At 35.4% G+C, this 25,701-nt stretch overlaps 2 protein-coding genes across 3 annotated transcripts in view; both read left to right on the top strand.

Moving 5' to 3' along the window:
• Positions 1–25,701, top strand: part of AP3B1 (adaptor related protein complex 3 subunit beta 1) — a 235,939-nt gene that overhangs the window by 24,678 nt on the left and 185,560 nt on the right. For both annotated transcript variants that reach the window (XM_020902680.2, XM_070468579.1), the window contains exon 3: positions 13,620–13,694. In XM_020902680.2, coding sequence (XP_020758339.2) covers positions 13,620–13,694 — 75 coding nt within the window. The remainder of the gene's footprint in view (positions 1–13,619; positions 13,695–25,701) is intronic.
• Positions 13,904–14,662, top strand: LOC110136910 (large ribosomal subunit protein uL18). Its single transcript, XM_070469806.1, has one exon. The coding sequence runs from the start codon at positions 13,982–13,984 to the stop codon at positions 14,660–14,662; it is 681 nt and encodes a 226-aa protein (XP_070325907.1). The 5' UTR covers positions 13,904–13,981.

Raw genomic sequence — 25,701 nt, 5'->3', positions numbered from 1 at the left:
TACCACAATATTTTGACTTCCTACAAAGAGGGATACTAATGTGCTAAAGGATATTTTTTGGTCCTTCTGTGACCTAAAAATTGTGAGCATGCTTTCTTTTGATCTTCAAATTTCTTTTCTACCAATACAAATGGTTTATTCAGTTTATCAGCATAGAACTTATAATGAATATTAATAGATGTAAAAACATCCTCTACTTTTCTATTGTAATGCAAAATTCATACAGTGGTCTAATATATGAGGGGTTCTACTGTCAGAATTTATAATGCAATTTCTGATTATATGTTAAGTTTAAAAATATTTGCAATTTGTGTGGGTCTTGCTCTATTTTTTTTTTTTTTGATTGTTTATATTGACAGTGAGAAAAACTGGCTTAATTCAGTGACTCTCTGATACTAAAGAGTCTGCTTGTCTCAGTGGAATTAAATTTGTCAGACCTTGTCTTTCTTACTACTACTTTGCTTTTTTCACCACCATTGCTGATTTTGTTTTCCAGAACTTTTTGTATCAGGTCAAAATGTAGTAAATTCATGTAATTGCACAAATTAACTCTACTGTAGAAGGATGTAAACACAACAGAAACAGTACTGTTTTCCAGCAGTGCCACCATATGAGAGTTTGAGATCTCCATTCTAAAATCCAAATCCCATTTATGAAAGATGATTATAGATATGAATTTACTGTGTTCAAAAGTTTGTTGTTGTGAAAACCCAATGTGTAAAAGTCAAAGACTAATTATACCTGTAGAACTTGCTTGATTCTTTTATTTAGATTTATGTCATTTGGTAATGAAGGCAAATGTCAAAGATTTTTTGGTAAATTTTTCATTTGTTCATGTTAAACCAAGGCTTCCCTAGTGGCTAGGCAGGTAAAAAATCCACCTGCAATGCAGAAGACACAGGAGACACGGGTTTAGTCCCTGGGTAAGGAAAATCCCCTGAAATCGGTAATGGCAACCCACTCCAGTATTCTTGCCTGAAAAATCCTGTGGACAGAGGAACTTGGCAGGCATCAGCCTGTGGGGCCACATACAGTTGGATGTGACTGAGTGATTGAGTGCACACGCAGTGTTATACCATATAAATAGCAGCGTTTACGGAGAGGTAGTTCTTTGCTTTACATGGCTTTGGCATTTGAATTTCAATCTCCACAGTTTAGTTAAATAGTACCAGTCTTCTCACAGTAGGTTTATATTTCAGTTATCATGGTATATCGACTTAGTAATTGCATACCGTACACGTTTCATCACTTAACTCTTCAGTCCTCAACTCACTATACATATAACAAATATGCATATGTCATGTCACTTCTTTCAAAGTTATTTTTAGCAGTTGGTCACTGTGTGTGTTACTCAGCTCATGTACAGACTGCAAAGCATGAAGTGGTGATCCCTCCTTGTTTACCAGTGAGAAGCCCACTTGACATTTTTTCAAAATGGATGATTAAAAACAGAATTTGATCAACAAAGATAAAAATGCAGGAGGAAATGAAAAGTGATAACACTAGAAATGAAATTAGATAGAATGTAACTGGAGTTATGGAGAAATTGCTGACTGTGGGAATGTTGATGCCGCCACTTTTTGAGAGACTCTTAAATCCTGCCTGGGAAATCCCATGGACAGAGGAGCCTGGTGGACTGTTACAGTCCATGGGATTGCAAAGAATCAGAGATGACTGAGCATGCACAAACATGTAGCTAGAGGCACGTCAGACAGGTAGGCTTTTCAACATAAATGAGGAAAATGGTTGTGATGAAAAGGCTGAAGATATGCCAGAGGAAGTGATGATTCCCAAATCTTCACATTGGAAGAACTCTAGGAGATAAGTCACAACATTAGAAGTACAAAGGATACAATCTTGGAAGTTGATCCAAACTTAGAATTAATTTTTTAAGGAATATACAAGATGCTTGCATGCATGCATGCATGCTCAGTCCCTTCAGCTGTGTCCAACTCTTTGCAGCCCCATGGACTGTAGCCCACCAGGCTCCTCTGACCATGGCGTCCTCCAGGCAAGAATACTGGAGTGGGTTGCCATGCCCTCCTCCAGGGAATTTTCCCAACCCAGGGACTGAATCCAAGTCTCTTATGTCTCTTTCATTAGAGGGCGGGTTCTTTACCACTAGGGCTACGTGGGAAGCCCTAAAGATGCTTGCTTGATACTTCAAATGATGAGAATAAGGCAGGTCCATTCAGACTACTTCTGATCAGTTGATTCTCAATGATTCTAATGTTTTAAGGTACAGTATATTAAATAAACGTTAATTTTATCATTTTTCATTTTCCTACCTATATATTTCTGACAGTAATAAGAGAATATTAAATGCTTTTTATAAAATTCTTATAAGTTACAGATCCAGTTGTCAAGATTGCTTTACATTGGTTTCAGCTTGCAGACCTGCAGGATACAGTCCTGCAGTGCCATATAAAGCAGGCAGTACTCCTAATTATTTCACTGAATTTTGGTTTTACATCCCACTGAGGTGAATTATTTCACTGTCTGAGGATGCTATTGAAATTCCTAAATATGGAAATGAGATATTTGGTAGTTTTTTCTTTATTCCTCTTTCAAACTTACAAAGAAATAAAAATGGATATTCTCACAATCTAAACTACTTGAATGTTATAAATGTAATTTACATGTAAATAGACATCATAAAGAAGTGTAAATATAGCTATGGTAGTAGTCTGGTAGTTACAGACTTTCTCTCATTAGGAAGTTTGTATAAATGTAACTTTGGAACTTGATCATTAAACTGTAGAAAAATTATTATTAATTAAAAATTATTCCTTCACTTTGTATAAGATCCTCAGGATTTATTCATATTGTTAAAAATGTCAGAATTTCTTCCTTTCTTATGGCTGAATAATATCCCGTTTTATATACAACACAGACACACACACATATGTGTGTGTGTGTGTGTATATATAAGAAAGATGTAAGGTATATCTACATTACCAATTTACTTTACCAACAGTGCACTGTGTTTCCCTTTATCCACATCCTCACGAACACTTGTTATGTCCTGTCTTTTTGTTCATAGCAGTTCTAAGAGGTTTGAGGTGATAACCTCATTGTAGATTTGATGTACATTTCCTTGATAATGACTAATGTTGAACAACATTAGTTGTTGTTCAACAACCTTTTCATGTACCTGTTGGCACCTTTAATTTACATGGTATTTTACATCAATTATATCTCAATAGATCTGGAAAAAATTATTATACAAGTGACACAAGTATGTATTTGTAGATTTTCAAATAATATTGAGATATAAAAAGTGAAAGTTTCACCTTCCAGGTATACGTTAGCATTAAATTGTCAAGTTCTATTAAAAATTGTTTTTGGATTTTGATTAGGGTAATACGGAATTTGTGTATTTCCATCTCCACTCTTTTCCTGTCTTTCAGTAGCATTATATTCATATTTTATAGTTTTTAATCATAAGGAATCTTGAACATTCCTTGCTAGATTCATTCCTGTGTACTTTTCAGTTTTGCTTTTCATTATGAATGGTCCCTTTAGTTATATTTTCAAAATTAATTATTACTAGTGTATAGAAGAACAAATGACTTTTCTGTTCTTGTATTTGACCTTCTCAGCAAACTTCTTAAATCTGGTAGTTTTTTGGTTTCTTTGCTTGATTTTTGGGTAGTTAATTGCATTATCCAGAAGTTATAACAGATTTATATTTTATTTGCAAATATTTTTATCTCTTGCTTTCTTCTCTGTTTGCTTGGATTTAGTTACACTATCATGTTGAGTAGTAGGCCTGGTAGAAGACAACACTGTTGTTTCTGATTTTAATGGAAATATTTGTAATATTTTACTCAAGTAACTTCAAGGAATTCAAGTAAATATATATCTATATATTTAAATGAAGTTGTATTATAGTTTTCATTTTGTCTTGTGTTGAGGTTTTTTTATTAGATTCGGAGCATGAGTTCTTATTTACACCATCTTGGCCTGCTCCATTATTGCAAAGATTTCACCTCTCATTTTTAGCCTCTGTATATAAGTCTGAGATCCAGTTTGCATTATTTCTTATGTATGATGTGAGATAAGAGGCGAATGTTTTTTAACACATGTATATCTAATTTTCCTCTATTTTTATTAAATATTCCACTGTTTGTTATTAAAAAGCTATCCTTTCCCAACCAAAGTTCAGCCTCAACTGAAAATCAGTTTACTGTGTGTTTGTGGACCCACTTCTGAACTCTTCTGATTCATGGGTCTTTGTGGCCCTCAGTTTACCAATACCTCACCCTTGATTTCTGTAGCCTTAAAATAAAGTCTCGTAAGTCTTCCTTTAAAGAAAACAAAACTTTGTTTATGCTGTATCCTTTGCATTTCCATGTAAATTTTTGAAAGGTTGTCAGTTTCTACCAGAAAAAAGCTCACTGGGGTTTATAATGAAATTGATTACATCTGGGCTTTCTTAGTAGCTCAGCTGGTAAAAAATCTGCCTGCAACGCAGAAGACCTGGGTTCAATCCCTGGGTTGGGAAAATCCCCTGAAGAAGGGAAAGGCCACCTGCTTCAGTATTCTGGCCTAAGAATCCATGGACTGTACGGTCTGTTAGATGGCATAGAGTCAGACACGACTGCATTAAGTCTATAGATCAGACATCAGACTTTTGACATCATTTTGTCTTATGACCCATGATCACAGTTCTCTCTCTTGTTTCTGTTATTTTTAATTTCTCTCAACACTATAGTATAGTCTTTAGTGTAAAATTTTAAGTTTTCTTTTTTTTTTTTTTCTAATAGTTATTCCAAATATTTTGTGTCTTTGGATGCTATTAAATACTGTTATTTCAGTTTTTTTTTTAATTTTTATTTTTTTAAATTAAAAGTTTTTTTATTTCAGTTTTTTAAAATGGTAATGATATTTAATAAGATAAATTCAATGAACATAATTAAATGTCTATAAATATAAGGTTTTCTTCATGGCACAACCCTGCATCACATTCACTTCAGTTCAGTTCAGTTCATTTGCTCAATTGTGTTCAACTCTTTGCAATCCCATGGACTGCAGTATGCCAGGCTTCCCTGTTCATCACCAGCTCCCGGAGCTTACACAAACTCATCTCCATTGAGTCAGTGATGCCATTCAGCCATCTCATCCTCTGTCGCCCCCTTCTCCTCCTGCCCTTAATCTTTCCCAACATCAGGGTCTTTTCCAATGAGTGAGTTCTTCGCGTCAGGTGTCCAAAGTATTGGAGAGTTTCAGCTTTAGTGTCAGTCCTTCCAATGAATATTCAGGACTGATCTCCTTTAGGATGGACTGGTTGGATCTCCTTGCAGTCCAAGGGATTCTCAGGAGTCTTCTCCAACACCACAGTTTAGAAGCATCAATTCTTTGGTGCTCAGTTTTCTTTATGGTCCAACTCTCACATCCATTCATGACTACTGGAAAAACCAAAGCTCTGATTAAATGGACCTTTGTTGGCAAAGTAATGTCTCTGCTTTTTAACATACTGTCTAGGTTGGTCATAACTTTTCTTCCAAGGAGCAAACATCTTTTAATTTCATGGCTGCAGTCACCATCTGCAATGATTTTGGAGCCCCCCCAAATTAGTCTGTCACTGTTTCCATATCTATTTGCCATGAAATGATGAGACCAGATGTCACGATCTTAGTTTTCTGAATGTTGAGCTTTAAGCCAGCTTTTTTACTTCCCCTCTCACTTTCATCAAGAGACTCTTTAGTTTTTCTTTGCTTTCTGCCATTAGTCTGGTGTCAGAAGTAGATATAAAGCAGAAGTAGTTTTCTTTCTGGAACTCTCTGCATATCTGAGGTTATTGATATTTCTCCTGACAGTCTTGATTCTAGCTTGTGCTTCATCCAGCCCAGCATTTCTCATCATGTACTCTGTATGTAAGTTAAATAAGCAGGATGACAATACACAGCCTTGATGTACTGCTTTCTCTATTTAAAACCAGTCTGTTCCATGTCCAGTTCTAACTGTTTCTAACTGTTGCTTCTTGACCTGCATACAGATTTATCAGGAGACAGGTTAGGTGGTCTGGTATTCCCATCTCTTGAAGAATTTTACACAGTTTGTTGTGATCCACATTCAAAGGCTTGGCATAATCACTAAAGCAGAAGTAGATGTTTTTCTGGAGCACTCGCTTTTTTGATGATCCATATTCATTTACAGTAATTTAACTGTTCTCATTTGGCAGTAATGTCATACAAGTGAATTTGCTGATGACTAGGAAAATTACAAAGTGAACCCAAGGCCAGTTAATCAAGAGTTATAGCAACAAAGAAACCCTGGGAATTCAGGTCAAGGTAGTAGGTTGCAACTGGCCAGATATGGTACTATTTGCCCAGTTTTCATTTAGGAATTTGCTAAAACAAATAAAAGGACTTCCCTTGTGGCTCAGAGGTTAAAGCGTCTGCCTGCAATGCAGGAGACCTGGGTTCAGTCCCTGGGTCAGGAAGATCCCCTGGAGAAGGAAATGGCAACCCACTCCAGTACTCTTGCCTGGAGAATCCCATGGAGAGAGGAGCCTGGTAGGCTGCAGTCCATGGGCTTGCAAAGAGTCGGACACGACTGAGCGACTTCACTTTCACTTTCCACTCACTCTAGTATTCTTGCTTGGAGAATTTCATGAACACAGGAGCCTGGCGAGTTACAGTCCATGGGGTCACAAAGAGTCAGATACAACTGAATGACTAACAACAAATAAATTAAGTTATCTCCTCTTAGTTATTAGAAAACAAGAAAATGACAGGCATTACCTATTGCCTTTCTTTAACCATGAAATTAAAATATTTCTTGAGTGTTTGGTTAAAAGAAAAAAGCCTTTAAAAAGAATATTAATTATTCCTATATGTTCACAATAGAAACTCCCTGTCCGGATTTAAAACACTACTAGTAGTAGCAGTAGTGCATGCTAGCTTAAGAAACACATTGGGATGATACGGCTTTTGACATGTTAAAATTCTATGGGGAAAACTAAGACATCTTTTAATTTTGTTTTAATATCAAACTAACAGAAACTTAAAAATTCAGTAAGAATTTTGGTCTGATTCAAGAAGTGCTTCCAAAACTAATTCAGTAAGAATTTGGTCTGATTCAAGATGTGCTTCCAAAACTAATTCGCCTAGCTTCCTTTCAGGAGAAATTGTTCATCACCACAGATCTTTTCTAACTTAACTTTTGGAGAAGAAAATAGAAAATCAAAGCTATAGTGCAGTAGCTCTGTCAGATATTTCCCCTTGTATTTTACTCTTAAACTAGCAATTATTGGTTGCTAATTTTTTCTTTTATTATATAACTAGTAATTGTTTTTTTGAAATTTTTTCCATTGTGTATTATAACAATCATTTGTTTACTTTTGTCCAGTTTTTAGTATGATTTCTAATAAGCACCATGTTTCTATGTGGAAGCTTTAAAAATAATTTTAAAATGTTATGTTCATACATGTACATTTATGCATCATTTCAAAATATCTGTTGGGTGGAAGTAGTTTGCTAGAGGCCAATTAGTAGAGTATTATATTGGCTTCAAAGTTTCTTTATTTTTTAAAATGTAGTTTTCAATGTTTACATTTCTCTACATAATTTGGATTTCATGAGCCCTGAATATGGGGTTTTATCACCTCATATGATTGTATACAGGGTAGTTTTAAGACCTTAGCTTTAACAAACCTTTGAACATTTCTAAATTTTAATTTGCCAAAATTTTAAATGTTATGTATTTGTTTTACATTACTTTCTAATATGTATCAAAATGCTGGCAGTGCACATCTGACTATCTTTCACAGTTGGTAGCCCTGCAGTTCAACAGAGAATCTTGTGAGCAGTATCTACCAGCAAGAAACCATAATGATAGTCTCAGTTCATTTTATTTTCTTTCTTTGGTAATACCTGAGGCTTATTTAGAATCGTGGGGAAATGTTTCCAGTGGTTCATATGTTGAATAAAGTCTCATGTATGCCAAAGCATGCTTAGGGAAGAAAAGCTACCTACTTCAAAATCTTGTGGTCACTTATTACACTACAGGACTCAACTTGAAAAACATACATATGTTATTTTTCTTGATATTTCTGAAAAATGTATGTCTAATGTTTAAAGCACATATTCATATTTTATCTTGGTTTGATGAAATGTGAACTAAAAATTTGAAATGTATTGCTTCATGTAGTGAACTTGTAATAAGTTTTTTAGCTAAAATACTGATGAGTTGGTTGTTCCCAGTCCTTGAAGGAATGGAATATTTCAGTGTATTGAAATCTTTGATGTGTTTTCTTTTAGTAAGTGTTGGATGTTAAAGATCTTTCTCAGATTAGTTTGCTTGTCTTTTTGGGATAATGAGCAAATCTGAACCTTTTGATGGATAAAATTCTTAAAATTTCTAATCAGAGTTATTGATATAAATTATTTTTTAGCCATACATGTTACATGGTATTTGGTTGGACTTTAACAGAACAAAGGGGAAAAAAATAAGATTATTTTAATTGATACAGAAAAAGCATTTGACAGAATTCAGCACCCTTTCATGATAAATCACTCAACAAACTAGGAATAAAAAAACTACCTTTTAAAGTGTTTTAAAGAAAAATTCACAGCCAACTTCATACTCAGTGGTAAAAGACTGAAAGCTTTCCCTCTAAGATCAGGAACAAAACGAGGATGCCTGCTTTCCCCACTTCTGTTCAAGATAGTAATGGAAGTTTTAACCATGACAATTAGACATGAAAAAGAAATAAAAGATATCCAAATTGGAAAAGAAGCAAAATTATCTTTGTTTGTAGACAGCATGATTTTATATTTAGAAAACCTAAAGATTCCACAAAAAATCTTTTAGAACTAATAAGCAAATTCAACAAAGTTGCAGGATAGAAAATTAACACATTAAAATTAGTTGTGTTTCCATATAGTAACAATCACCAGTCCTAAAAAGAAATTATGAAGGCAGTCTATATATGGTAGTATCAAAATGAATAAAATACTTAGTAATGGACTTATCCAAGGAAACAAAATATTTGTACCTTGAGAACTAAAATGTTGCTGAAAGAAATTAAGACACAAATAAATGGAAAGATATCCCATGTTCATTGATTGGAAGACTTATTGAGATACCAATATTCCCAAAGTTATCTACATATTCAGTGCAGTTTGTATCAAAATCCCAGGAGTGTGTTTTGAAAGAAAAAAAAAAAGTCTGTGCACACACACACATATTTATTTGACTGCATTGGGTCTTAGTTATGTCATGTGGGATCTTCCATTGGGACACATGGAAGTGGTTTTGTGGTTTGCAGTTTAGTTGCTTCTCAGTATGTGGCATCTTAATTCCCTGGCCAGGGATGAACTCATGTCCCCTTCACTGCACAGTGGATTCTTAACCACTGGACCACCAGGGAAGTCCTTGGCCAAAACAGTCTTGAAGAAGAAGAACAAAGTTTAGAAGTCTCACACTTTGTGATTTCAGAACTTACTGCAGAGCTGCAGTAATCAAAGTGTGTGGTTCCAGCATTGCTGTGTTTACAGTGAATAACCAACAAGGTCCTAGGTGTCGCCCAGGGAGCTCTGCTCGGTGTTACATGGCAGCCTGGGTGGGGGAGGTGTGGAAGAGATGTATGCGTGTGTGGCTGAGTCCCTTTGCTGTCCACCTGAAACTGTCACCACATTGTTAATCAGCTATACTCCAATATAAAATAAAAAGTTTTTTTTTTTAAAGTCACTAGGTCTAGCCCATATTCAATAAGAGTAGTTAATGAGAGTGTGTATACTGTGGGTAGGGATGACTGGAAACTGTCTGAAGCTGCCTACCATAGAGTCTGAGAGGCTTTTAAATGATGTTTTGATCCTGTTATTGTCCTTTTTAGTTAGTTAAAGTGTAAGAAAGAAAATGGAAGAAGTAAAAACAAAACAAAAAATGCTGTTTTTTGTGAACTGTAGCATACTATATAAAAAGGCAAGCTCCTGAATGCTCTCATTTGTAGAAGTTGAAAGTTGTTAAGAGAGTAGATCTATCACCACAAAAAGAAATGTAATTTTTTTATGGAGATAGAGGTGCTAACTAACCTTACTGTGGTATCAGTTTGCAGTGTATACTTGAGTCAAATCATCACATTATATACCTTGATCTTAGTTATGTCAGTAGCTCAATAAATCTGGAATTTTTAAATAAAAAGAAATAAATAACAAAAAGATGGGTAAATACCTAAATATTTCTCTTGTTTTATACCTCAGTAATGAGTAATATTAAAGCCACTTAATGATTGGATGGTAAGTTACTCTCAGTTCAGTTCACTTGCTCAGTCATGTCTGATTCTTTGTGACCCCATGGACTGCAGCATGCCAGGCTTCCCTGTCCATCACCAACTCCTGGAGCTTACTCAAACTCATGTCCATTGAGTCGGTAATACCATCCAACCATCTCATCCTCTGTCATCCCCCTCTCCTCCCGTAAGTTACTCTAGGAAAAGGGATAGCCTGTGTCTACTTATTCCCTAGGTAAATAGGTAAATAGTTGTTTTCCAAAATATCTCAAGTTAATTACATCGTGTAATTTGTTGAAATTTCTGACATGTATATAGTGTCATATCTGGAATCAAAAATGTCTTGGATTGAATAGCAGAATCCATATGTCAGAAGTTGAAATCACTAGAAACTAGTCAATTTGTTAAATAGAGATTAAAAAGAAGGGAACCAAAGCTTGGGGTCTTGTTGGATGTTATCAAAACATCTAACATATATGTCCAGCTAACATATTTTTTTAGGGCAGGAAAAATAATTGGAAGACATACTTGCTGAAGACTCCCCAAACTTGATGTATGACTTAAGTTTGTAAATGAAAGAAACTCCTTGAACCCCAAACAGGATAAAACTGAATGAAAATCATTCATAAACATATAGCAGGTAAACTAGAAAACAATAAAGAAAAAGTTTAGAATGAAAATCATTCATAAACATATAGCAGGTAAACTAGAAAACAATAAAGAAAAAGTTTAGAAAGTACTTGGGGAAAAAAATACATTGCATACAAGGGAACAGCAATTTGAACAACTCCATATATCTCATCAAAAACATGGGAGCTGGAAGTCAGTGAAACATTTTTAAAGAAATTCTAATATTTTGGATATATATGGTTAAATAAAATATATTGTTAAATTTAAAAAATGTGTGGTACCAGCTTAAAGACAAATATAAAAATGTGTGTATATTTATTTATATATATACACACACATATAGAGAGTGCCTTAAAAGAAAAACTTCACTTATGTTGCCACATTATTTTCAACAAGGGTGCAGGACCATTCAGTGGGGGTAGAATTTCCCCAGATAGTGTTTGGAAACTGAAAACCCACATACAAGAGAGTGAATTTAGACCCCTTACTTAATACCATATATAGAATAAGTTAAAAAATGAGTCAAAGAGCTCAATAGGGTAGATTTGTCGGAGGATTCTTGGGTATGCCATCAAAAGGTGAGCAAAAAAAAAAAGGAAAAAATTGATAATTTAGACTATATCAAAATGTAAAACTTTGCATCAAATGACACCATCAGCCACATGAGAGGGCAACCCACTGGAGAAAATATTTTTAATCATATCTGATGTAGACTTTGCAGAATATATAAAGAACTCATATAACCTAATAACTTGTAAAATATAAACTCTAAAATGACCATAGAAGGTTTGACATATCTTGACTTACTTATCTATGTATCTGTAAACTGTGTTTGTGCATCTTTGTAATTATCTGATAATTTCTAGAAGAACCAATAAAAATTACACAAAAAATTATAGCCGAATAGTCAATATAAAAATGTAAGTTATTGAATACTAAAAAAATTTATAAATCATGAGAGTAATGGCAGTCAGAACAAAAAAAGCACAGGGAATAAGGAAACTGATTAATAAAGTGATAGAGCTGAATCTAACCGCATCAGTAATTATCTTAAATGTAACTGATCTAATGTCACTAAGTAAAAGAGAGCATCATATTGGATGAAAATGTCAAGAAGCAACTATGTGTTCTCTTGGAAAAATCCACTTTTAATGTAAAGATAAAGATAAAGAATATAAAGATGGAAAAATATATACCATGCAAAAACCAACCAAAACATAAAAGAACAATTCCCACTCCTAACCCTAGCACTTCCCATTTCTCCTGCAGTGCTTTAACTTTCTCCACAGTACTCATTATCCTCACATTGTTTTTTGTCCCCCGCCCCCATTGGAGGTAAGCTCAGATGGGTGAGGGGCTTCCCTGCTGGCTGAGAGGTAAAGAATCTGCCTCCATGCAGGAGATGCAGGGTCGATTTCTGGATCAGGGAGATCCCCTGGAGGAGGAAATGGCTCCGCACTCCAGTACTCTTGCCTGCAAAATCCCATGGACAGAGGGGCCTGGGGGCTACAGCTTGTGGGGTCGCACAGAGACGGACACGGCTGAGCACGCATGAACAATCCAGCGGGTAAAGACTTTGTATTGTTCATGGTTTTATCCCCAAGGCCTAGGCTAGTTCCTGGCACGTAGTGTCTTCTTGGCGAATATTTGTTGAATGAATTTGACTCTAGGGTTTCTTTTCTCCTTCATGTAGTAACATCTTTTTGAATAGCATTCTGTAGACTAAAGTTGGGGAAGCCTTGGGATAGGGTATCCTAACACAGGATATCTGACTTAGGTAATTATTGAATGACTGAAAGAAGGGACCCTAAAGAACATGAATCCCTCTCTGCTCATTTTACAGATGAGAAAGTTGTAAAAATCACATTAAAATAGTTTAGCTGTACCACTTTATGAACCTTCTTTAATCCTCGGAAGGTTTCACAAAACAAAAAATTTCACAGGTAAAGAAATAGAAAATGAAGATTAGCTTATATCAGAGCTTTCTAAAGCTCTCATGTAGAAAATCTTCTGAGAGATTATTATTACCTGAGATTATTGTTGTTTAAAATGTCACGTAGTATTTGTAAAATGTTTTTGTAAATTTATAAAACTAAACGCCTTATATCTTTTTAAGATAGTTTCTTAGATATGGTATATAACAAAGATCTTTCTAAAAAATTAGAAGTTAACACAGGAGAATGAATTAAATCTTGTTTTTTCTCTTGGAAAATATGGTGGTGCAGCTAACTTTTGTGAGGAAAGGAAGAGGACCTCGTGAAGGAAGCTGTGAAGAAAAACATTTGGAGAAGGAGGGGAATCTAAAAAAAAAAAAAAAAAAACAGGAGAGGGAATGACTGTAGTTTGTTTAGAATAATATTTATTCTCCATCCCCACCCCACTGCAAATGTATTACATCTTTAATGTAAGAACTTGTTAAATAAAGAAGAGTACAAATATTTGAAAATGTTTATAATGCCATTAGCCATAGAAATCTATTATAAATATTGTATGTCTTAAATTACTGTGTTTCTTCCCTAATATGTCTATGTATTTGTGTATTTATATTGATTCACAAGAGATTGTTCTTTGCTGCAGATAGTTGGGCTAAGTAAGATGACTCAAAAAGAGTTAAGCTTGTTAATTCTATAGCTTACTTGTTTCTGTAGTTTATCTTCTAAATATTATATGTATGTAGAATTTATGTTTTATTTTCAAATGACTAATTTTTTAAAAGTTTGAGCTCTCATATTCTACTTTTATCCCTCAGATGATTGCAAAAGGGAAAAATGCTTCTGAATTGTTTCCTGCTGTTGTGAAGAATGTGGCCAGTAAAAATATTGAGGTACTGTTTTGATTCATAATTTTCATGATTCCTTTTGGTATGATAGAATCATATACTTTTCAGTTACTTTGAAATACAGCATAAGATACTTAAGTGTCACTAGATTTTTGATACAAATAAAATATCCATAATCTTAATGGGTGGAATTGAATACAAAGTAGACATAATCTTAGCTTGGAATTTTGCTGGAGAATGTGAAAAGTAAAATTGAGCTTTTTTCCCCCACGGAGCCGTGCTGGTTCTGCAGCTCTGTGGCAAGCCGCGGAATCGGGGTTCTGTTCCGCAGGATGGGGTTTGTGAAAGTTGTCAAGAACAAGGCCTACTTCAAGAGATACCAAGTGAAATTCAGAAGAAGGCGAGAGGGCAAAACTGACTACTATGCTCGGAAACGATTGGTTATCCAAGATAAAAATAAGTACAACACACCTAAATACAGAATGATTGTTCGTGTAACGAACAGAGATATCATTTGTCAGATTGCTTATGCCCGTATAGAAGGAGATATGATAGTTTGTGCAGCTTATGCTCACGAACTCCCAAAATATGGTGTGAAGGTTGGCCTGACAAATTATGCTGCAGCATATTGTACTGGCCTGCTGCTGGCCCGCAGGCTTCTTAATAGGTTTGGTATGGACAAAATTTATGAAGGCCAAGTTGAAGTGACTGGAGATGAATACAATGTGGAAAGTATTGATGGTCAACCTGGTGCCTTCACCTGTTACTTGGATGCAGGACTTGCCAGAACTACTACCGGGAATAAAGTTTTTGGGGCCCTAAAGGGAGCTGTCGATGGAGGCTTGTCTATCCCTCACAGTACCAAACGGTTCCCTGGTTATGATTCAGAAAGCAAAGAATTCAGTGCTGAGGTACACCGAAAGCACATCATGGGTCAGAATGTTGCAGATTACATGCGTTACCTGATTGAAGAAGAGATTACTTCACCTTGGTTAAGGATGGTAACTTTCTAAGTATTCTTAGAAGCCAGTTTTGTTGAAGTTTTGTTCTTGGGACTTGATTTTAAAATACTATATGTCCAGTGAAACAGGCCTAACTTTCTACACTATCAGGGCAGAGACTGAATCCAGGTGTTAGGACTCCAAATCTAGTGCTTCTCCTGGAGCATCTTGGTTCTGGTAGACCCTTTCTCAGTGTAGCAGGAGGTGAGCAGAAGGCAGGATGTAGTGGGAGCCTTAGTATCAGTCTCTCTGTATAACTGTACCTGGAATTTGAAGTTGAGAGATTCACAGAACTTTGAGGCCAAGGTAATTAATATTAGATCAGATAGACTAATATGAGATGGACTAATTAATGACTTCTGATAGAGTGTGAAGAAAAATAGAATGAGCCCGTGTAGAAACTGTTGAGAAAGATGAGTAGGATTGAAAAGTTCAATGAAGAGAATTAGAGATTGATCTGAGCCAATGGTGTGGGTATTTTTGTTTTTTTAAAAACTTCATTAATTTGTTTATTGTTGGCTGTACTCGTTCTTTGCTGCTGTGTGTGGGCTTTCTCTGGCTGCGTTAGATGGGCTGCTCTCTAGTTGAGGCGTGTGGGCTTCTCGTTGCAGTGGCTTTCTTGCTGCAGAGTGCGGGCTGTAGGGCGCCCGGGCTTCAGTGTTACAGATGTGGTGCACAGGTTTAGCTGTCCTGCGGCATGTGGGATCTCCCAGACCAGAGACTGGACCCGTGTCCCCTGCACTGGCAGGTCCACCAGGGGCGCTCCATCTCTGCTTTGTGATTGAGGGTTTATTTTGTTAACACTTGATGTATTTATTGATGTTGCTGAATTTGAGTGTACTATTATACCATTTCCTTTTTTTTGGTTTCCTTTGTTTTTTTGTTCCTCTCTTCTTCTTTTCCTCTTTTTTAATGGAAGAAACACTTAAATTTTTCTTGTTTTTATTTTTAACCCGTACTTTGTATTTTTTTTTCCTCAGTGTTGCTTGTATCCACTCAACTTTTCACAGTCCAGTTATGTTTAATGTTGCACTTCTTCACATAAAGTATAGAAATCTTGCAACTGTATATATTCATATCTGTATTGTCTTTTATGTTTTAATTATTAACTTACCAGATTTATATAAGTTAAAAACATCATAAGACAGTGCAGTTTTTCCTTTTAATACTTATGTGATATAAAGGAATTAAAAGAAAAAACAGAAAAAAGTATTTATCATTTATTCAGATATTTATTATATCCCGTGTTCTCTTTGAGTTCTAAGGATTCAGATTTCTGTCAGTATCAAGATCATCCTACCTGAAGAGTTTCTGTTAGCTTTTTCTGTAATGGAGGTCTGCTAGCAATGAATTCTTCTTTTACTTTTATCTGAAAATGTTTGCATTTTGACTCCATTAAAAAAGAATTGTTTCACTGGTTGTAGACTTCTAGGTTAATAGTTTCTTAAAGATGCTTTGAAAATTCTTTTGCTGTCCATATTTCTTATGTAAAGTTTCTGATGACTGGATTATTGATCTTCCTATATAATTTGTAATTTTTCACTTGATGCTTTCATGTTTTACTCTTTATCTTTGGCTTTGAGTAATCTGACTATACTGTACCTTGGTGTGATCTTATTCGTGTTCATTTGGTTTGGTGTGTGTTGAGCATATTAGTCCTGTAAGTTCCTATCTTTGATCAAAAGTGGAAATTTTGGGGTGATTATTTCTTCAGGTAATACTTGCCCTTTTCTTTTTTCTCTTTCTGATATTGAAATTGTGTTTATGTTATGCTGTTTAATTTTTATCTGCGAATGTATGAAACTGTTGGTTTTTTTATATTTTTTACTTATTCTTTATGTTATATAATTCTTACTCATCTATTTTTGAGTTTGCTTACTCATTCTTCTGTTCACTCCATGTAATTAAGTACATTCCATTTTTACTTTAGAAATTAAGATATTAAAAGTATCAAAACTATTTTTTCATTTTAGAATTTCAGTTTGTCCCTTTATATCCTTTGTTTCCTTGCTGAGACTTCCTATATCCTATATGAATGGAGAGCACATTTTCTTTTTCTTAAGAATAAGTGTAATACCAGCTCTAAAATCCTTGTCTGCTAGTTCCAGTATCCTTATTTCTTCAGGCTTGTATTCGTTGATTTCCTTTTCTTGTGTGCATATGTTCCGTTTTTTTCCTTTTTCATATGTTGGGTAATTTGGTTGGTTTCTTTTTACATAATGAATATTAAATTATGTAGATTATGCATCCTTTTATACTCTGTAGGTGATGTTTTTGTTTTAGATGGCAGTTATTTTGCCTAAATTCAGATTGCAAATTCTGTTGCACAGGCAGCAACTTAATCTCATATTTTCTGTCTTTTGCTGAGCTACTTTGAGTCTGTTCTGAGCTTGCATGGTTCAGAAGTTAGTCAGAGATGTGGACAGAGACTGCTTGAAGAGCCCGTCTCCAGGCTGTCCTTTACGGGATTCCCGTTTCGCTCAGTGACCATGGGTTGCTGTGTTCCCTTTTGGGTTCTGTCAGAGAGACTGGTTGGTCCATCAGTGCCTCTAACTGTGCTTCATTCGCTGTTCACTCAGCCTCAGCAGAAGGCCATGGGTGTGGGGAAGTTAGTTCATGCAGCTCTTTTTCTGCCATCTTTGCACGTACTGTCTATACCAGAAGAATCTGTTTGTTTCTGCTTCATTGCCAGGGACTTTAGTGCTTTTTGTATTATGTCTAGGTTTTTTAATTGTATGTGGGAGATTGTGCTACTGAGGTTTTATTCCAAAATTACCACAAGTCCACATATCTATTAAAGAGATTTAAAAATGAACTCCCCTTCCCACCCCCACCAAAGTCTTTTATTTGTCCTTTAGTGTTTACCATTCATGTCCCTTTTGATTCCTTCATGTAAGTCCGTGAATGACTGAATTTTTTTCCCTGAATGACTAGAGGAATTTCTTTAATTTTTCTTGTTTTGCTGGTGATGAATTTTCTCAGCTTTTGTTTAAAAAAGTCTTTCTCTTTCTTTGTATACAATTTGAAAACATTTTTGCTGAGTAAAATGTATATTTCTATGTTCTTTACTGTCTTTTTCTTTTAGTATTTAAAACGTATTTCATTGTTTTCTGACCTACATGGCTTGTTATGACAAGTGTCTTGTCATTCTTCTCTCTCTCTGCATAACCTATCATTACTTTCCTCTGTTGATTTTGAGACTTTTTCTTTATCACTGGTTTTCAGTTTTATTGTATACCTTGACATATTTTTCTTCATGCTTATTCTGCTTGGGTTTTATTGAGCTTCTTACTCATGTGGGTTTATAATTTTCTTAAAATTTATAAACATTTCAGACATTAGTTTTTCAAAAATATGGCTTTTCTGTCTTCGTTCCTTCTGGTGTTTCAAGCAGACATACAGTACACTAGTTGATATTGTTGCTCAGGTCACTTTTTCAGACTCTTCTCCCTGTACTGCTCTTGAGAAACGCTCAGGTTAACCCGTCTTTCCTTTCGTAGTGTCTAGCTATTGTGACTCCCCTGTTGTATAGTTATCTTGCCAGCTACTGTATTTTTTCATTTCTGCACGTTTAATGAGATCATTTTTATATCCTCCAATTTTCTCTTCAGCATATTCATATTTTTGTCTACCTTGTTAGACATACGGAGCATATCCATAATGGTTGCAACATCCCTCTGCTAGTTCTATCATTTCTGTCATTTTAAGTCTTTCTCCGGAGACTGATTTTTCTCACTGTTATGATTCATACTGTCCTGATTTTTGTTTAAATTATGTTGAGTTTTCTTGTGATACACAGTTAAGTTTATGTGGATCATTTGATTCTTTCAAAGCATACTTGTTTTGGATATTTTATACTGTTTTATTTTAAGTGCTTAGGAACTCTGAGAAACAGTCAGTAGCTGTATCAGATCTCCAAGCTAGTCCACTAAATACGAGTTTCTTACCACCTTATCCTTTCTTTTTTTTTCTTCTTTTTTTTGTATTTTTAAATTTTTGATTGGAGGATACTTGTCAGAGCATACTTTCAATGTTTACTAGGAGATACAGAAACACCTGTAGTCTAGACTGATGTAACCCCACTGCTAAAGCGGTACCTTAGGATTCTGCTCAATCGTATGTGTATTTATGAGATATTTTCTCTCTGGTTGGTGAGAACATGAGCTTTTCCTTGGTTTTTGTGATCTTTGGTGTCTGTTCTGCCTGCTTCTTCCCTGTGTTTCTCTGGTCTGGCTTCAGGTAGTTTCATCTTATGTGCAAGACCATGCTAGTCCACAGTTTGATGTTGTTCCTCTCCAGAGTGCATACTTTCTCTCTCTCTGAAGTTCCCTCCTCTTTGGTGTCCTGCTTTGCAAACTCAGGCACCCTTGGCCTGTGTGAACTTTGAGCACTGTCTCATCAGCACAGTGAGTCTTCTGGATTTTGTTTGAGTTGCTCCGTTAATTTTTTCCCCTTTCTCAAGGTTCACAGTAATGTACTGCCTCGTGTCCAACATATGAAAACTTTTGTTTCATTTTTTCCCCCCTGATTTTCTGTGTGGGTAATTAGGGAGGGTAAATAAGATCTCTCAGTTATTATTTCTAAGTTATAGCTTTATATCATAATCTGGAAATATTTTTAAAACCCTATAATATAGGGAAAGTTAATTACTTCTAGTTTAGAAAACAAGGCATTTTCTAATGAAAAGATTGCATTTGGTACAAGAAAAATAGAGTGCATAAAATATTCATGACCTGAGAATGATGATTAGAATTTTTTGTTTAAGTGAAACAGACAGATCAGCCAGGTCACATTTCATTTGTGTTATACAAACACAATGTTGATATGATATAGACTCTTAGCTATTATTTGAACTCTATGCAATAGATTGGGCATTATTGTATCTCTCATATAAGAAATACTAGTAGTTTAAATAATTTGCATTTGCATGTTCAAAACTGGAAAAGCATGGTGAAGTATATGTTACACAATTTCTAGAGTATACATTTCAGTATATAAAATGTTTTCCTGCCATCTTAAATTTTTAATAGAATAATTTATATTATAGAATTTTAAAGATTCTATAAAAATTTTAAATCTACTTTTTAGATACATTTTGAAGTAATTTCATTTTATATTAGTGAGTACAATACATATTTCAGATGAACTTTGTGTGCAAATGAATAGGCATCATAAAATGAACTTGACTAATGAGTAAATTAAAATCAAACACTTGTATACTTGTTGCCAACTTAAGAACTAGGGTAAATTAATATTGGACTTAAGTTGATGAACTGTTCTTTCTCAGATTCTAATGGATAAATCCAGACTGATCATGTAATCTCAGTATTTGCAAAGTTTACTTATGATTAGTTTAGTAGATACTTACTAAGTACTATTTATGAGCTTGTTACGATGTATAATTCTGAATTGGTAACTCAGTTAAACTGTCTTTGTGGTATGACAGTGCCATCTGAGCTGTCTGAACTCCTAATTTGATATGTACATTAGTTTTATGATCTCTGGTATAAGAAAGTTCAAGTAGCTGGGGAAAAAAATCAAGATTTCACTTAGAAAATTAGTGAGCCGTGGGTAAAGCTTGTCTTAGTGCCTTACTTATAGCAACTTGTTTTATCCTCACAAATAACCCTGTGAAGTTGATTCTTTCATTTTCCATATTTTTATTATGAGGACAAAGTAGCAGAGAGGTTAGATTATGTGAGCAAGGTCACATACTCGTATGTGGCAGTCAGAATCCAAAGCCAGGTAGCTTGGCTTCAGAAACCATTTTAGGTCATTCCCCTTTTAAAGCCATCCTTCCTGTTTGAATCCTTCCTCCTTTTTCTTCAGTTTCTTTGACCTTTTCTCATCATCTGGTGTTTTCTCATCATCTGCCCTTTGGGAGGTGTATGACATTGGTATAAACTTGTTTTGACTTTATTGTATTGAAGGAGAGTTGATTTACACTGTTGTATCAGTTTCTACTACACAGCAAGATGATTCAGTTATACATATACATTCTTTTTCATACTCTTCTCCATTGTGGTTTTTCACAGGATGCTGAATGCAGTTCTCTATGCTCTACAGCAGGACCCTGTTATCTATCCATTCTGTATAACAGGTTGTGTCGCTGATCCTTTCCCCAGCCCCCTCTCCCCCTTGGCAACCACAGGTCCATTCTCTGTGTCTGTGTCTCTGTTCCATGGACAAGTTCATTGTGTCACATTTTAGATTCCACACGTCAGTGATACCATGTGATATTTCTCTTTTTCTGATGTCCTTCACTTAGTGTGATGATTGCCAGGTCCATCCATGTTGCTGTAAGTGCTATTGTTATCATTGTTCAGTTGCTAAGTTGTGTCCTACTCTCTGCAAGTCCATGAATTACAGCAAGGCAGGCCTCCCTGTCCTTCACCATCTGCTGGAGTTCACTCAGAGCTCATGTCCATTGAATCAGTAAATGGTATTATCTCATTCTTAAGTATTATCTCATACTTAAGGAGTAGTATTCCATTGTGGAAGCAGTGACAGATTTTCTTTTCTTGGGCTCCAAAATTACTGTGGATGGTGAATGCAGGGACAAAATCAACAGACGCTTGCTCCTTGGAAGAAAAAGCTATGGTAAACCTAGACAGCATATTAAAAAGCAGAGACATCACTTTGCTGACAAAGGTCTATGTAGTCATAGCTATTGTTTATCCAGTAGTTATGTATGGATGTGAGAGTTTGACCATAAGGAAGGTGGAGTGCCAAAGAATTGATGTTTTTGAACTGTGGTGCTGGAGAAGACTCTTGAGAGTCCCTTGGACTGCAAGGAGATCCAACCAGTCCATCCTAAAGGAGATCAGTCCTGGGTGTTCATTGGAAAGACTGATGCTGAAACTGAAACTCCACTACTCTGGCCACCTGATGCGAAGAGTTGACTCATTGGAAAAGACCCTGATGCTGGGAGGGATTGGGGGCAGGAGGAGAAGGGGAGGACAGAGGATGAGGTGGCTGGATGGCATCACTGAATCGATGGACATGAGTTTGAGTAAACTCTGGGAGTTGGTGTTGGACAGGGAGGCCTGGCATGCTGCGATTCACGGGGTCGCAAAGAGTCGGACACAACTGAGCGAGTGAACTGAACTGATTCAGACCAGAGTGAGGTAATACCTCATTGTAGTTTTGATTTTCATTTCTCTAGTATTTAGCTATGTTGAACACTCTTTCGTGTGCTTGTTGACCATCTGTATGTCTTCTTTGGAGACATATCTGTTTAGGTCTTCTGCCCATTTGGGTATATAAATTTTTTATGTTTTAGATATGGCTAGAAATGACCAAGTCCTTAGATATTGGTAATAAGTTATGCTGTAACTAGTTCCTTCTGGACTTCCAGTATTCTTGTTTTAAATAGAAAATTCTGTACTGTTGTTTATTCAAAGCTATTTGTAATGTTCAATTATCAGTAGTAGAACTTTTCTATTCATTTTTATCCTTTACAATCAGATTCTGACATGCTGTCTTATATTTGTAACAGAAATGTCCCTATAAATATAATTACTGTAGTCTCCCTCTCCCCCATGGTTTTACTTTCCATGATTTCAGTTTACCCATGGTTAACTGCAGTCCAAACATATTAAATGGAAAATTCTAGAAATAGTTCATAAGTTTTAAATTGCTCACTATAACACAGTGTGATGAAATTTTGTGCCATTCTCTCTGGGATCCCCAACCATTGATGACGTCTGCTTCTGACATCTAACCATCAACATTTTGTGCTGGGTGATCTCCCCTTTCTGATGTAACATCAGAAGGTCAGTAGCAGCCTAACCCTGTATCAGAATGACAGTTTCATTCACCTGACTTCATCTTACATATACATATTTCATCATCTCCCATCACCACAGAAAGGAGAAGGGTAGGTGCAGGCCAGTAAGTGAGAGGGATCAGATTCACACAACTTTTATTACAGTGTATTGTTACGGCTGTTCCCTTTATTATTAGTTATTGTTAGCCTCGTACTGTGCCTAATTTATAAATTAAACTTTATTATAAGTATGTATATGTGTATGTAGGAAAAAACATATATGGAATTTAGTATATATGGAATATATATGGAATTTAGTACTATCTGTAGTTTCAGGCATCTACTGGGGGTCTTGGAACATATCCCCCACAGGTAGAGGGGGACTACTATATTGATCTGTTTGTTCCAGGTTTGTTTTGCTCTTAAAATACTGTTAGTTTTTGGAAACAGGATTAATCCTCTAATGTTGTGGAAAAACTGACCTAAGCTGCTTAAAATTTATGTTCAGAAAATGGATGTTTCATTGCTATCAAGTACAAAATTTCATTTTTACAAGTACAGGCTGCCTTAGACACACAGTTGAGCTGCACGTCATCTGCCATTCGATGTCAAATGATACCAAAAGTGACCTAGTAAGCAGTCAGTGGTTATAGTACAAAAATAATCAAAGGTGTAGTCAATAACTCATGAAGTTTGATGCACTGGTATTGATAAGCTAATTAAACAGATCTGCCTCTGTTCTTCCAGCCTACTGGGGCTCTGCTGTGATTAGCTTTACAGCAAGGAGTATTGTAACATTGAGTGAAAGTAACTGATCAGAGAATGGTGTAGTCACGAAGCTTTAAGTCCTCCCATCTCTGGTCACAGAATGGTTTCAGGGAAAGCAGGCTCTCTCTGCACACCTGCAGCCAGTCACTACACAGGCCTCTTGTGGCCAATACTGATTGATTCTTATAGCAGAACTTGAACAGATTTAGTGTTTTGCAGCCTTCTGTGATTTAATATTGTTATGCTTTTTGCTATAACAGTCATAAAAATCCTTCTCCAATGGTGAGTAATTACAGCAATGCCTGCTAGCTCAGCTGTGCTTTGAACGTTTTGGTGTTGCCAGTATATATACTAGATATATTTTGGAGTTCATAATTCAGCTTTAAGAGCTGGCTTACAGTTAGGAAAATAAAGATGATGCTGAGAAATAAATCCCAAGATGAGGAGGTGGGTGTGGACCCAACCCATTCTGGTTTCCACACTTCCCTGAGAACTGTAGACTGAGACCTGAATGTAATTGGTGAAGAGAAAGAGTATTTTAAATGATTAATTTTCTTTAAAAAACCCACAAGTTAAAGACTTTGGAGGCAATCTTCTTAATACCTGTTGTTTTCTAACAAGTGTGTTGATATCCTTTTAAACATCTGTTTCGTGAATTATAACTATTGGTGGTAAGTTAGATATAGCAATCTAATAGGAAATGCTCCCACCCCCAACCCACCCCCATCTCTCATTGGGTTGTGATGGTTCATTCAGCTGATTATTATTGGGCTCTTACTGTGTGCCAGGCTATATGAATATACAGATGAGTAAGGAATGGTACCTTTACTAAATAACCTCACGTTCATTCCAAGGTGAATTTAAAAAATATCTTATTTAAAATCTTGTATTGATTTGATATGTTTGAATAGGTGCAGATCAGTCAACCAGCAAATGTTGGCTCCTTTTTGGTGCTGTTGTAATCTTAGGAACTTTAAGATCTGGTTGGGGAGCAAATGCTAAGTGCTTCTTAAACTGGGATTTAAGAATTTAAAGATTTTATATATCCATTTAAATATAATCTAAAGCATTGGGTATATTTGGATCGTTTGGTTACCATCTTATATACTAGTATCACTTCATTTTGGAACCCATTTTTGGTATTCTTATGTGAGATCACTTGATTCAATGATCATTTGAAGCTTTCATGGACTTGAAGGGGCCTGAGTGGGTTGGTCATCTGTGGATGAGTGGGCACTTGGGTGAGATCTGCTTTTGATTGACTGACACGCCAGGGTGTTTTTTTTTTTTGGAGTGAATTTGTTCCTGATTGGCTAGTGTTGAGAAGCAAGGGGCTGTCACAGTTCAGTTGACTTGCAAAATCTTGTTGGTTTAGCTGAGTTTTTGTCTGTTGAACTCATTTAAAATAGCTCTGGTGGCTACTCGTTGCCAATGCTATAGAAAAAGCCATCTTAGAGGTGTGGGAACTTAAAAATACTTTGTTTCCGATTGTTTATAATGAAAACTTCAAATACTTTTAAAATCAGAGAAAGTACTATTATTTTGGGGTTGGAGGTTGTCTGGAAAGATGAGATTCACCCCTGAAATGAAAATGTCTTTATTGTTTTATGAGTATAAACTTAATATTCATTGTAAAAAAATTAAATAATATAGAAAGATGTAAAGAGTGAAGGTCACTGGTTAATACCATTACCCAACAATAACATTTTACTGTATATATTTTTTTAACTTTTATGCTTAACTGATTTGAGTCTTGACTCTTCATTTAATAGATTTCCATATTGCTCAAGTTATTCAACCTCTCTCTGCTTCAGTTTCTTCACCTGTAAAGTAGAAATGATAATATCTATTCATTGAGTTGTGAATATAAAATTAATTAATCTAAATAAAACATTTAGAACTGTGCCTGACACATAGTTAAGTATATAACTATTTGCTATTATTACCATGTTATGTCCAGTCTAAGACATGTGTTTTCTATTTTAAAGTTTATGCAGTCGGGACTTATCTTTACAATTGAGGATGACTTAAAATTGGCAGAGGTTTTTGTACCTTTCTTGTGGTCTGTGAAATTATGATACATCTTACAAATTGATGGTGTACCCTAAGACTGATAAAATGTGGCATATGTGTGTTTATTTTCTATAAATACAGAAGTGAGATCATAAAATGCATGCTGTTTTGCATCCTCAAAAATTTTTACAAGGACATATTTTCAATGTCAAATATAGATTCACTTAATTATATATAATGGCCACATAATACAATGTTATATTGATATACTGTAATTTGTTTACTCTTCCCCTCCTAGTGGGAATTTTATTGTTTAATGTTTGATTTTATGGAACATTTTGATTAGTAGAACTTGAGAGAAAAAAGAATGATAAACTAAGTGGAGACTGAGACAGAAGAAAATCAAGTTATATTTGAGGATTGTTTCTGGTTGACTGGAAAGGCAAGATTATGGGCTGTATTGAGTAGGTTGTACATACACTATGGGCTGTATTATATATTA

The sequence above is a fragment of the Odocoileus virginianus genome, chromosome 6 (genome assembly GCF_023699985.2).
Source record: "Odocoileus virginianus isolate 20LAN1187 ecotype Illinois chromosome 6, Ovbor_1.2, whole genome shotgun sequence".
Lineage (NCBI taxonomy): Eukaryota > Metazoa > Chordata > Mammalia > Artiodactyla > Cervidae > Odocoileus > Odocoileus virginianus.
Note: the sequence above shows the minus strand (reverse complement) of the source record. Positions and strands in the feature narration are given on the sequence as shown.

Excerpts from the sequence above, each read along its gene's own strand:
- LOC110136910 (XM_070469806.1), top strand. The coding sequence starts at position 13,982 with ATGGGGTTTGTGAAAGTTGTCAAGAACAAGGCCTACTTCAAGAGATAC.